This window comes from Dipodomys merriami, unplaced genomic scaffold (genome assembly GCF_024711535.1).
Source record: "Dipodomys merriami isolate MVZ:Mamm:240054 unplaced genomic scaffold, mDipMer1.0.p SCAF_68, whole genome shotgun sequence".
Taxonomy (NCBI): domain Eukaryota; kingdom Metazoa; phylum Chordata; class Mammalia; order Rodentia; family Heteromyidae; genus Dipodomys; species Dipodomys merriami.
The window spans coordinates 1,084,373-1,098,546 of NW_027206268.1; the positions used below are offsets into that span (position 1 = coordinate 1,084,373).

A 14,174-nucleotide genomic window follows, 5' to 3' on the forward strand; every position below is an offset into this window, starting at 1 on the left:
TATAGGAGTCTTGATTCCCAAATAGCATCTGTAGTGATCTTATTATTTTTCTTTTCTTTTCTTTTCTTTATTTTTTGTTGTTGTTGTGATCTTAGTTCAGTAGCTTGTTCAGAGAGGTTTCAACTCAACAAGCCAGATTAGGGGTACAGTGCATCTTGTTCAAGTTCACCCCTTCCACCATTCTTCCCCCGTTTTCCAACCCCACCCCACCTCTCAATACAATGATCTCCTCACCCCCCCCCCCATGTTGATGTTTTTGTCTTTTTCAGATTTCAAGGTGGAGATTTTTCAGGTCCCAATATGAAAATGCTGGCCATTTTATTTCTTATTGCTGTTTGTTCCTACGTTTGTGAGAACCAAGATTCTGGTAAGGAAAACAAAATGGAGGGGATTCTTTCCCAATATTTTTACATATAACAACTAGATAATAAGTGAGTTGAACCCAATTAAATGATGTTCACCTTTTGATTTTGGTGCTAGAAAGCATAGGTGTTGAGAAACAGTTTTCTTTTCTTTATGCCAGTCTTGGGGCTTGAACTCAGGGCCTGGGCGCTGTCCCTGAGCATTTGCTCAAGGGGAGCGCTCTACCACTTGAGCCACAGTGCTACTTCTAGTCTTTTCTGTGTATGTGGAACTGAGGAATCGAACCAAGGGCTTCATGCATGTTAGACAAGCACTCTACCACTAAGCCACCTTCCCAGCCCCAAGATTTCTTGAAATTATATTTTTTTCCTTTGAAAATCCTAGACCTTATTCCTTAGTAACAATGAAAAGGCAAGAAAGGTGGCATTTTTGCTGGGTACTGGAAAGAGGAGGCTGAGATCTGAGGATTGTGGTTCAAAGCCAATTCGGGCTGGAAAATCCATGCGACTCTTATCTCCAATTCACCACCAAAAAGCCCAAAGTGGAGTCATGGCTCAAGTCGTAGAACACTAGCCTTGAGTGAAGAAGTCAAGTGAAAGGTTGGGGCCCTGAGTTCAAGTCCCAGTACTAGCCCCAAAAAAAGAAAACAAGGGGCTGGGAAGGTGGCTCAGTGGTAGAGTGCTTGCCTTGCATGCATGAGGCCCTGGGTTCGATTCTTCAGTATCACATACACAGAAAAGGCTAGAAGTGGCGCTGTGGCTCAAGTGGTAGAGTGCTAGCCTTGAGCAAAAGAAGCTCAGGGACAGTGCCCAGACCCTAAGTTCAAGCCCCAGGACTGACAAAAGAAGCAAGCAAGCTGGCATTTTCTCTTCTGAGTCAACCCATTTTAGGTCTGCTGGCAGGTTACATAAAAGTTCTGTGACTCTTAGGTTCAGGTCTCAAAAATTTGTAATGTCTCTGCTGCTTCTGTGTCAAAAGTCTATCTTGGCTACATGTTTACATTTTTTGTATTAACATGAGCAGTTGGCCTGTTTCTTGTAAAGAATATTCATTTTTCTTGTGTACACTCTGAAACGTTTCTAGCTGTCCACCATCAGCAGCTGTGGTTAGCAGTTTATATTCAGTGGAATTAAAGTCAGAACATTTGGTCTGTCCTTGCTCAGTTCTGCCTCTTCTAACCAATTTTCTCCCATGCTGCCTCCTTTGTGGCCAGCACCTCCCAAAATGGCTTTTATGCTGACTTAAGGACTCTGGCCTTGGAAGCAAATTTATTATTTTCTAGTCCTGGGGCTTGAACTCAGGGCCTGGGCACTGTCTCTTGAGCTTCTTTTGCTCAAGGCTAGCACTCTACAACTTGAGCCACAGCTCCACTTCTGGCTTTTTCATGGTTCATTGGAGGTAAGAGTCAATTTTTCCTGCCCTGGCCTGGCTTTGAACCACAGTACTCAGATCTCAACCTTCCAAGTAGCTAGGATGACAGACATGAGTCTACCAGCACCAGCCAATCAGCTAAATCTTTGCAAAAATGATCCGTGTAATTTTGGGATCCATTTCAACTGAGAAGATCTATGAAAGAAATAGCCCAAGACCTACATCTTTTCCCTAGAGGAAAAAGAATAGTTTTAAGCCATTATTTTCTAGTCTATTTGGAAGTGACTAAAAAAGAAAAAAGTAATTGAAAGAGAATTTTCTTCTTCTTTTTTTAATCATTGGCATGCTGGGTGCTGGTGGCTCAAGCCTGTCATCCTAGCTACTCAGAAGGCTGACATCTGAGGATCATGGTTCAAAGCCAGCCCGGGCAAGGAAAGTCTGTGAGACTCTGATCTCCAAAAACCACTCAGGAAACCTGAAGTAGCGCTGTGGCTCAAGTGGTAGAGTGTTTGCCTTGAGCTAGAGAGATGAGGGGCAGCACCCAGGCCCTGAGTTCAAGCCCCACAACCGACCAAAAAAAAAAACACCCCAAAAAATCATTGGCATGAAACATTTTTGTTTTATTTGTGTTCCTGGTGATACAGGCCCTGAGTATGCAGACGTGGTGTTTCTGGTGGATAGCTCGGATCACCTGGGAATTAAATCCTTCCCTCTGGTGAAAACATTCATCAACAAAATGATCACCAGTATCCCCATTGAACCCAACAAATACCGTGTGGCGTTGGCCCAGTACAGCAATACCCTGCACAGTGAGTTCAACCTGAACACCTTTCGGAGCAGAAATCCCATGCTCAACCACCTCAAGAAGAACGTTAGCTTCCTTGGCGGTTCCCTGAAGATAGGAAATGCCTTGCAGCAAGCGCACCAGACCTATTTCTCTGCGCCTGCCAATGGGAGAGATAAGAGACAGTTTCCCCCCATTTTGGTGGTGCTGGCTTCGGCAGAGTCTGAGGATGATGTGGAAGAGCCTTCCAAGGCCCTACAGCGAGATGGGGTGAAAATCATCTCCGTGGGGCTGCAGAAAGCATCTGAGGAAAACCTGAAGCTCATGGCCACCCCGGGGTTCCACGTCCACCTCCGGACCGCCAGGGAGCTCAGTACCTTCTCCCAGAACATGACCGAGATCATCCAGGCTGCCATCAAGCATCAGGATGGAGCAGCTGATGACATCCTTGTAGAAGGTAGGCCTTGGGGCTGCATGCGTGAGAATGCTGGGAAAATCCTCCTGATGCTGGTAATCACGCCTCTCTTCCTAGCTACTCAGGAGGCTGAGATCTGAGGATCACAGTTCAAAGCCAGCCTAGGCAGGAAAAGTCTATGAGACTCTGATCTCCAGTGAACCAACAGAAAACCAGAAGTGGTGCTGTGGTTCAAGTGGTAGAGCACTCGCCTTGAGCTGAAGAGCTGAGGGACAGCACCCAGGCCCAGAGTTCAAGCCCCATGACTGACAAAAAACAAAAACCATACAAGAAAAACAAGCTAAGGCAAGTTAGTAACTAAGGCAATTTATTATTATTATTGTTATTATTCAGAGGGGTTACCACTACATTGGTCAGGTAACGGGTATAGTTGTTAGCAGTAATTTAAATTTTAAAACAAACTCATATTAACCAACTTCATAGAAAGCGAGTAACATTTTCCTAAAATTAAAATGAAGACTTGGTGAGGAAAAAAGAATTATAACACCGTGACAGCAGAAAATTAAGTCTAAGGTCCTGTATGACTTCACGTGACTCCTTTTCTTTTCTTTTAAAAAAAAATTAACCATTATGAAGTTTATTTCTGCATAGCTCAGATATAGCCATAGTTCAAACACAGTGATGCATTCTTTTTACAATGGTTATTACAGTTTCGTGAGTCAGGTAATGAGTACATTTCTTTTTTTGGTCGTGGGTCTTGAACTCAGGGCCTGGGCGCTGTCCCACAGCTCTTCAGCTCAAGGCAACTGCTCTACCCCTTGAGCCACAGCGCCACTTCTGGTTTTCTAATGGTTTATTGGAGATAAGAGTCTCATGGACTTTCCTGCTTGGGCTGGCTTTGAACCGTGATCCTCAGATCTCAGCCCCCTGAGTAGGATGACAGGTGTGAGCCACCGACGCCTGGCTTTCTGGTTCATTTTGAGATAGGGTCTGCATTTTTTCTTTTTCCCAAATGAGTCTGGATTGCAGTCTTTCTACCTATGGCCTCCTTTGTAGCTGGGCTGACACAAGTTTTTTTTTTTTTTTTTAATTTTAATTTTTGCCAGTCTTGGGGCTTGAACTCAGGGCCTGGGCGCTGTCCCTGGACTTCTTTTACTCAAGGCTAGCGCTGTACCACTCAAGCCACAGAGCCACTTCTGGCTTTTCCTGCGTATGTGGTACTGAGGAATCGAACCCAGGGCTTCATGCCTGCTAGGTGAGCACTCTGCCACTGAGCCACCTCCCTGCCCTGGGCTGACAGAAGTCCGCACCCTACTCCTTGCTTATTTGCTTATATGATCAAGTCCTGTTTATTTATTTATTTTTTTGCTTGGACTGACCTCCACATGCAATCCTCCTTTTTCTCTGCCTCCCCCAGTAGCTGGGATTATAAGCTTGAGCTACGGTCCCTGGATTCCTCTTTGTTTCCATATACCCCTGAGTTTGGCTGGTGTTCAGTAGAGAGAGTGAACCTGGAGTTAAACCTGTCCTGTTCATTCCTCTCCACGCAGTGTGCCAAGGTCCTTTGGTAGCCGATCTGGTTTTCCTGCTGGACATGTCCCTCAATGACAGCCGGGAGAATCTTGACTCCCTGAAAGCCTTCCTGGAGGAGAGCGTAGCTGCCCTGGACGTAAAGGCAAGCTGCACACGGGTTGGCCTGGTGGTTTACAGCAACGAGACCCGAGTCATCAGCCATCTGAGCGCAGGCCTGAATAAGTCAGAAGTTCTCCAGCACATCGAAGACCTCGTGCCCCAGCCGGGGCCGGCCTACACGGGGGCTGCCATCAGGAAAACCAGGAAGGAAGTGTTCAACATCCAGAGGGGCAGTCGGAAGCTGCAGGGGGTCTCCCAGATCGCCGTGCTGGTGACCCACCGAGCGTCGGAGGACAATATCACCAAGGCAGCCGCTAGCCTCCGCAGAGAGGGCGTCACCATCTTCGCCATGGGCGTGGCAGGGGCCAGCCAATCCCAGCTGGAGAAAGTGGCCTCCCACCCTGCGGGCCAGCATCTCTCCATGCTGAGCACTTTCTCCGACCTGGCGGCCCACAACCAGACGTTTCTGAAGAAGCTCCGGAAGCAGATCACCCACAGCGTGACCGTGCTGTCCGAAAGGACACAGTCCCTGAAGTTTGGTGAGGCCTGGGCAGGCCGCCAGGAGTTTGTAGCCTTCTTCCCTTCCTTCCTTCCTTCCTTCCTTCGTGGTCTTGGGAATATCAGTGGTTCCCGCCTGTCATCCTAGCTACTCAGGAGGCTGAGATCTGAGGATCACGGTTCAAAGCCAGCCCCCGGGGAAGGAAAGTCTGTGAGACTCTGATCTCCAGTGGACCACCAGAAAACCAGAAGTGGCGCTGTGGTTCAAGTGGTAGAGCACCTGCCTTGAGCTGAAGAGCTGAGGGACAGTGCCCAGGCCCAGAGTTCAAGTCCCATGACTGACCAAAATAAATAAATAAAAATGGGGCTGGTGGGAACGAAACAGTTGGACAGAAGGAATTACTCCTTTTTAGCCTCAGGATTTAATCTGGTACTCCTGGCTGCTAGGATTATAGGCAAAAGTCACCAGTGCCCAGCTTTATATTGTGTGTGTGTATCTGTCTGTAAGCACTTCACCATGTGCTACATTCCCAGCTCTCTTTTCCTTCCTCTCCTTCCCTTATACCCAAATTCCAACATAGGGAATAAATGAAGTTTAGACAGAAGACAAACACTTGATTAAGTACCAGTCCAGTCTGAATTTAGAGAGGAGACGGGATGATGTATTTCGTCTGGATGCTCTCTGCATGGGCCCCCATGTATGTTATATAAATATTTCTACGGAGGGATATATACATTCATGTGCATGTATAAATTCTGCAGCAAATATTTGTATCATGCTTCCTCTGGATATGTCTTAGATGGGGTCATCATAATTGTGTGGGCGCTGTCCCTGAGCACATCAGCTCAAGGCGAGTGCTCTACCACTTGAGCCACAGCGCCACTTCCAGTTTTCTGAGTAGTTACTTGGAGATCAGGGGCTCACGGACTTTCCTGCCTGGGCTGGCTTTGAACCATGATCCTCAGATCTCAGCCTCCTGGGTAGCTAGGATGACAGGTGTGAGCCACCAGCGCCCAGTATGAGTGAAGAATCATATTTGACAGTAAAGCTGGGTTCTTCCTGTTTACCCAGATTCATGACACGACTCTAGATAAATGGTCTTGAAGGAATCAGAAGTGATTGTATTTGCTCCAATAAATGCTAAGATTCCCAGATTCCCCCCTCCACCCCACAACCCTCCAATTCTGGCCCAGCAGAGCAAGTAGCCTGTATTAAAAGCCCTTTCTTGTTTTCTGTCCATTCTTTCCCTCTCTGAACCCCCTTTCCCCCTTCTGGTCCTATTTCAGCTTGCGTGGACACCGAGGAAGCTGACATCTATCTACTGATCGATGGCTCGGGGGACATCCAGGCCGCAGACTTCCACGAGATAAAGTCCTTCCTGTCCGAGGTGGTAGGGATGTTCAACATCGCTCCCCACAAGGTACGAGTTGGGGCCGTTCAGTACGCGGACAGCTGGGACTTAGAATTTGAGATCGACAAGTACTCCAGCAAGCAGGACCTGGGGAAAGCCATAGAAAACATCCGTCAGATGGGGGGCCGAACCCACACCGGGGCGGCCCTGAACTTTACCCTGAAGCTGTTGCAAGAGGCCAAGAAGCAACGGGGAAACAAAGTGCCCTGTCACCTGGTGGTGCTGACCAACGGCATGTCGGAAGATAGCGTCTTGGAGCCTGCACACAGACTGAGAAGTGAGAAGATCCGGGTCTACGCCATCGGCGTCGGGGAAGCCAACCAAACCCAGCTGCGAGAAATGGCAGGCGAGGAGAAGAGAGTGTACTACGTGCACGACTTCGACGCCCTGAAGGACATTCGCAATCAGGTGGTACAGGAGATCTGTGCCGAGGAAGGTAGGAGACCCCTGGATTTCAGTGCCCATGTGCATGCCGGTTAGGTTAGGCTTTGGTGCTGTTGGAAGAGCATCTGGCTCACACCTGTAATCCCAGCCACTCAAGAGGCTGAGATCAGAGGATCGCGGTTCGAAGCCAGCCCAGACAGTAAAGTCTCCAGTCCACCAGCCGGAAGTTGCAATTGGGGCTGTGGCTCAAGTAGTAGAACACCAGCCTCAAATGAAAGAGCTAAGCAAGACTATAAGGCTCTAGTTGTTGCTTTTGTTGCTGTTGCTCATGGGGCTTGAACTCTGGGCCTGGGCGCTGTCCCTAAGCTCTTCAAGTCAAGGCAAGCGCTCTACCACTTGAGCCACAGCACCACTTGTGGTTTTCTGGTGGCTCATTGGAAATGAATCTCATGGATTTTCCTGCCCAGGCTGGCTTCTAAGCAAGATCCTCAGAACTCAGCCTCTTGGGGTAGTTAGTGGACATGTGTGAGCCACCGGTGCCCCGCTCTTTTATTGTCTTTTTTCTTTTTTTGTTGGTTGTGGGGCCTGAACTCTAGGCCTGGGAGCTGTCCCTCAGCATTTCAGCTCAAGGCCAGCACTCTACCTCTTTGAACCAGTTTTCTGGTCGTTTATTGGAGATAAGAGTCTCACAGACTTTCCTGCCCGGGCTGGCTTTCAACCATGATCCTCAGATCTCAGCCTCCTGAGCAGCTAGGATGACAGGCATGAGCCACTAGCACCCGGCTTATTTGCCTTTCTTTGTTGTTGTTGTTGTTGTTTTTACCTACTAGGTATCACTGCTGAGCACCTTCTTCAAAATAGAATTTTTAGTGACTCAGGTTTTTGAATAGCCTTGATTAACACCCCGATGTCTTCTTCCGTCACAGCCTGTAAGGACATGAAAGCCGACATCATGTTTCTGGTGGACAGTTCTGGCAGCATCGGTCCTGAAAACTTCAGCAAAATGAAAGTCTTCATGAAGAATCTAGTGAGCAGATCTCAGATCGGGGTGGACAGGGTTCAGGTTGGTGTGGTCCAGTTCAGTGACGTCAACAGGGAAGAGTTTCAGCTGGGCACGTTCACCACCCAAAGCGACATCTCCAACGCCATAGACCAGATGGCTCACATCGGAGAAACTACCTTGACCGGAAGTGCCCTGACCTTCGTGTCCCAGTACTTCAGCCCCACCAAGGGGGCTCGGCCCGGAGTCAGGAAGTTTCTTCTCCTCATCACAGACGGCGAAGCTCAGGATGCAGTGAAGGAGCCGGCCGAAGCGCTGCGACAAGATGGGGTCATTATCTACTCGGTGGGAGTCTTCGGCTCCAATGTCACCCAACTGGAGGAGATCAGTGGGAGGCCCGAGATGGTTTTTTATGTGGAGAACTTTGATATTCTGCAACACATCGAAGATGACCTTGTTCTGGGCATATGCAGTCCCCAGGAAGGTAAGCCTGGGCCTAGCTAGTCACATCGTGAACTTTCTCTCCAAAGACTGTGTCTGGAGGTGGGGTGGGTGGTTGAGGGGAGTACTGGGAATTGAACTCAGGACTTTATGCTTAATAAGCAGCTACTCTACCATTTTACCTCTTCTTCCAGATCTACCCCTCTCCCTTTTTTTTTTTGATTGGTTGTGGGGCCTGAACTCTGGGTCTGGGCGCTGTCCCTCAGCTCTTCAGCTCAAGGCTAGCGCTCTACCACTTGAGCCACAGCGCCACTTCCGGCTTTTTTTTCCTGCATATGTGGTGCTGAGGAATTGAACCCAGGGCCTCATGCATGCAAGGCAAGCGCTCTACCACTGAGCCACCTTCCCAGCCCCCACCTTCTTTTTTTAGAGGAAGAAATCGTTTTAAAATAAAACAATCATTTAAGTCACATACATCATGATAAGAAGCAGGCCTTTTATAAAAAATAAAATAAAAAAGATAACATTTTTTGTTTTGTTTTGTTTGCCAGTCCTGGGGCTTGAACTCAGGGCCTGGGCACTGTCCCTGAGCTTTTTTTGCTCAAGGCTAGTATTCTACCACTTGAGCCACAGCGCCACTTCTGGCTTTTCCTATGTATGTGGTACTAAGGACTCACAGGTCTTCATGCATGCTAGGCAAGCACTCTACCACTGAGCCACCTTCCCAGCCCCTATAAAAGATAACATTTTAACTAGCAAGCAACATCATGTGCACATATGCAGAACCGAAAAGGTGCAAGTATTTAAAGTCAATATTAATTGTGTAGTATGGATCAATTATGACTCAGAGGAAGCGTATTTGCTGGGTTTATTTATTTTTTGTTGGTCGTGGGGCTTGAACTCTGGGTCTGAGCACTGTCTCTCAGCTCTTCAGCTCAAGGCGAGCGTTCTACCACTTGAGCCACAGCACCACTTCTGGCTTTTTCTGGTTATGTGGTGTTGAGGAATCGAACCCAGGGCCTCATACATGCGAGGCGAGCACTCTACCACTGAGCCACCTTCCCAGCCCCTTGCTGGGTTTATTCAAGGCTTTTCTACTAAACGCAGGCAGTCCTGATCGTTCATTGCTCGGCATACACCAGGCCATTTGCTCTTAACCATTAGTTGCTGGAGATGCCAGTGCTATGTGTATCTCCCCTCCTCCGAAAACTCCAACTCCCACCGCAGTACACCAAGATCTGGAAAGAACACAGTGACTTTATGATATTCTTCTGAGTAACTGGAACAGAACGGGAGGTTACTGAAATTTGGAAATGAGAAGAATCAAGTATTCACTGATTTATTGAGGCTTTTATGCTAGACACAAAGAAGGAACTTGCACAGAGGTTCCTTCAAAGGCAGTAAATGAGGTCGTGACTCTTCCTTTGATCCTACAAGAGGATTAGAAATGGTCGAATGTAGCTGGGCGTGGTGGCTCATGCCTGTCATCCTAACTACTCAGGAGGCTGAGATCTGAGGATCACAGTTCAAAGCCAGCCTGGGCAGGAAAGCCTGTGAAACTCTTATCTCCATTAAACCACTCAGAAAACCAGAAGTGGTGCTGTGGCTCAAGTGGTAGAGTGCTTGCCTTGAGCTGAAGAGCTGAGGGACAGCGCCCAGGCCCAGAGTTCAGGCCCTATTACCAATCAAAAACAGAAAAAACAACAACAACCCACCCAAAGAACCCAATGCTGAATATGAGCCTAATAACAGTGGCCCTCTGCAAAATTTCTAGAAGGAGATGGAACTTACTGGAGTTCTAAGGGAGGAAAACTTCTTTCAAATCACAGTTCCATTAACTCCCACTAAAACATTTGATAAGACCTGGTCTGTGTCTTGTAGGAAGAAAAGGAAAAAGAAAGAAGTCTTCTTGGCTTTTTATTCCCTGGTAATTCCATCCGTAATAAATACAAACTCTCCGACACTTAGCAACCTTCAAGCAGTCTTAGCCCCAAGTCTCCCATGGGATGGCAGCTGGCTTCACAGCTCACCAAAGGGCCACGAGAGATCTGGGATCTTTTGGTGAAATCAGCTTTTCTGAAGAATCAGGTCTTAGGGCTTTGTCCACATGGCTTTGTGGACAGTGGTAAGGAGCTTTGGTTTTCTCATGTTCAGCAGCTTACCACGTGGCCTTCTTGTGACTTCTTAGGAAAGAAGCAAATGTAGGAGGCCTGTGTGTATGTGGTGTGGGGGGAAATACTTCCTGACAGTTCTGTTTCTCAGGAACGGTTGACATCATGTTTGGATCCTAGGTCTGGATCAAGATGGCGCCATATAAGGACAGGGTGATTAACCGTCTTTCGATCCCTCTTCTCCAACTTGGCATGGCTGAATTCCTTTCTGTGGGCCACTGTGTCCTTCCTGTTTGCTTTTCCCTGGCATTGACCTCCACTTTCAAACACTGAGGAAGACGGTGGGGCTAGGACCACTGAGTGAGGCCGAATAAGAAATGAGTTCATTTGTATCATGAGGTCCAATCATACAAAGCGATCTTTTAAGAAAGTCAAAAAGGGAGAAATTAGAAGCTTCCAACTGAGCTACGCGAGAACCATAAAAAAAAAAAGAGCATGGCCAAATTCATTTTTATTTGGTCATTTCCCCCAAGGTTTAGTTGGAGAGTAAAGTCTCAAGATCCCTAGGTCTTAAAAAAAAAAAAAAAGACAATATTTAAATAAATGAAAACACATGTTGGAGGAACCCGTTATAGGAGAAAAATGACACGGAACTGTGATTTTCCTTTTAGCCCCAAAGATTTAGGAATCCTTCTTGCCTTCCCTCCCTTCTTTTGCTCCCTCCCTCCCCTCCTCCCTCAAACGCAGGGCTTCATGCATGCTAGGCAAGCACTCTACCACTAAGCCACATTCCCAGTGGCTCCCCCCCCCCCAACTTTTTCATTCAGGCTGGTACTCTACCACTTGAGCCATACCTCCACTTTGGGATTTTTGCTAGTTCATTGGAGATAAGAGTCTCAAGGACTTTCCTGCCTAGGCTCACTTCAAACTTTGCTCCTCAGATCTCAACCACTTGAGTAGCTGGGATGTCAAGGGTAAGCCACCGGTGCCTGGCACCACCAGAAATGTAAAAACAAAGTCAAAGGCATCTCCCATGCTACCCAGAGCTGATCCCCCCCCCCCCCCCCGCCACTTCTCTTCCAGAATGCAAGCGGATTGAAGTTTTAGACGTCGTGTTCGTGATCGACAGCTCGGGCAGCATTGACCATGACGAATATAGCATCATGAAAGATTTTATGATCGGCTTGGTAAAGAAGGCCGACGTGGGCAAGAACCAAGTCCGGTTTGGCGCTCTGAAATACGCCGACGACCCCGAAGTGCTCTTTTACCTGAATGCCCTGGACACGAAATCAGAGGTGATTTCCACCATCCAGCACGATCAACCTATGGGGGGCAACACGTACACCGCCAAAGCGCTGGCCTTCTCCGATCACATGTTCACCGAGGCCCGGGGCAGCCGTTTGCACCAGGGAGTTCCCCAAATCCTCATGGTGATCACCGACGGGGAATCCCACGACGCCGAGAAACTCAACGCCACGGCCAAGGGCCTGCGGGATAAAGGCATCGCGGTGCTGGCCGTGGGCATCGCGGGCGCCAATCCCGTGGAGCTGTTGGCCATGGCCGGGTCACAGGACAGGTACTACTTCGTGGAGACTTTCGGAGGTCTCCAGGGCATCTTTTCGGACGTGTCTGCCAGCGTGTGCAACTCTTCTAAAGTAGGTAAGGCTCATCAGGAAGCCACCCCAACACCTTCTCCAGAGAGAAAATAAGGGCCAGGATGGGTTTGAAAACTTAGCACGGGACCAAGTAGCAAGCATTAGAAAGAGCTCCAGGATGGATGGATAGATCACCTATATCTGTCTGCCTCCCTTCCCCTGTCCTCCCCTTCCCTCTCCCTCCCTCCCCTTCCTTCCTTCCCTCCCTCTCTCTCTTTTTTTTCTTTTTTTTAAACTCAGGGCCTAATACTCTTGCTTGCTTTTTTTTTTTCTTTTATTGTGTTGAGCCTGAGCACTGTCCCTGAGCTTTTTTGCTCAAGGTGAGTTAGTGCACTTGAGTCACAACCCCACTTCCAGACCTTTTTTTTTTTTTTGCTGGTTCATTGGAGATAAGAGGCTCAAAGTCTTTCCCTAACCAGGCTGACTTGAACCAGCCCTGCTCAGATCTCAGCCTCCTTGAGTAGCTAGGATGACAGGCGTGAGCCACCAGCACCCCGGCTGCTTGTCTAGTTTACCTATGCCTTGTCTCCTGGAAATGTTTGATTTTTTTCTTTGGCCAAACTAACAAAATCTCTCTGGATCTTATTAAAAACAACAAATTTTTTTTTAACCTCTTGGTGAATGGCTAAAATTTGATCTATTCCTCTCAAGTGTCCTTGGAAAGTTGACATCTATTTTTGTGTTTCTAATTGGAAGTTCTCCTTGAAGCAGGAAAACAGTACTTACTTGTGGTTCCTTGGAGATACGAGTCTCACAGACTTTCCTGCCTAGGTCTAGCTTTGAACTGAGATCCTCAGATCTCAGCCTCCTGAGTAGCTAGGATGACAGGCGTGAGCCACTGGCGCCCAGCTCATATTCTTTTTGTATTTTCTATGTTAATACAGGGAAGGCATCATACTATATTGTGTTGTGTGCTCAAGAATATTTTCTCTAAAATAGGTAGTTTTGTTTTGTTTTGGTCTCCATGCACCACAAAGAGAGCTGATATAAGATGAATCCAAATAGATACACATCAGAAATCATGCTTTTACACTCTCCCTCACTTCTTCCTTCGAAATCGAGAAAAAAATGTATTGCTCAACTAGCCAAAGAGGCTAAGTCAATAATACACACCATCTGTTTCTATTTGAATCCCTACATGGATAAATGTCATTATTAATTATTATTAATTATTATTATTATATGCTATGTTACTACTAATCGTAGGCTTTCCAGAAACTTTAGACTAAAGCTAAGAAGTTCTTTTGTGTGTCATTCCATAACTAGTTCTCTGATTTTGCAGAAATGAAAATAGTGTAATACCAAAGTGAACAGGCCAAGAAAAATAGAAAAGGCCACGTGAGTGGTTTATCTCTTGTTGCCTTTTTAAAAGAATTCTTTGGACTTATTTCCTATCCAATTAAGTGCTTCACATGCTAGCATAAGATAAGACACTGCTTTGAGAAACGTGATTTATTATGTATGAATTTATTTTTGTCAGTTGTGGGGCTTGAACTCTGGACCTCGGCGCTGTCCCTGAGCTCTTCAGCCCGAGGCGAATGCTCTACCACTTGAACCACAGCACCGCTTCTGGCTTTTTCTGTGTATGTGCTGCTGAGGAATCGAACTCAGAGCCTCATGCATGTGAGGCAAGCACTCTACCACTGAGCCACCTTCCCAGCCCATATCGTTTATTTTTAAATTAAAATATTATCTGGTGGCTAGTGGCTCATGCCTACAATGGTAGCTACTCAGGAGGCTGAGATCTGAGGATCGCAGTTCTAAAGCTAGTCTGGGCAGAAAAATCCATGAGACTCTTTATCTCCAATTAACCACCAGAAAACTGGAAGTGGGATTGTGGTTCAAAATGGTAGAGCACTACCTTTGAGTACAAAAGCTCAGGGACAGTGCCCAGGTCCTGAGTTCAAGCCTCACAATCGACCACCAAAAAAAAAAAGAAACTTATCAGCATTAATTAGTTGAACAAAGGGGGAGTATTCACATTACCATACATGAGAACAATAGATTTCTAGCAACACCCTCCATTCAAATTACTGTCCAATATTCTTTCCTCCTTTAAGTTTAATTTTTGGTGTGCTGGTACTAGGCCTTGAACTCAGGGCCTAAGT

The 14,174-nt window shown here is 47.1% G+C and overlaps 1 protein-coding gene across 1 annotated transcript in view; it reads left to right on the top strand.

The window, feature by feature from the left end:
* Positions 1 to 288: 288 nt before the first annotated feature.
* The window catches only part of Col6a6 (collagen type VI alpha 6 chain), a 56,895-nt gene continuing 43,009 nt past the window's right edge, over positions 289 to 14,174 (top strand). The window contains exons 1-6 of the mRNA XM_070005293.1: positions 289 to 367; positions 2,379 to 2,975; positions 4,484 to 5,104; positions 6,351 to 6,911; positions 7,786 to 8,343; positions 11,495 to 12,070. Coding sequence (XP_069861394.1) covers positions 301 to 367; positions 2,379 to 2,975; positions 4,484 to 5,104; positions 6,351 to 6,911; positions 7,786 to 8,343; positions 11,495 to 12,070 — 2,980 coding nt within the window. The 5' untranslated portion in view covers positions 289 to 300. The remainder of the gene's footprint in view (positions 368 to 2,378; positions 2,976 to 4,483; positions 5,105 to 6,350; positions 6,912 to 7,785; positions 8,344 to 11,494; positions 12,071 to 14,174) is intronic.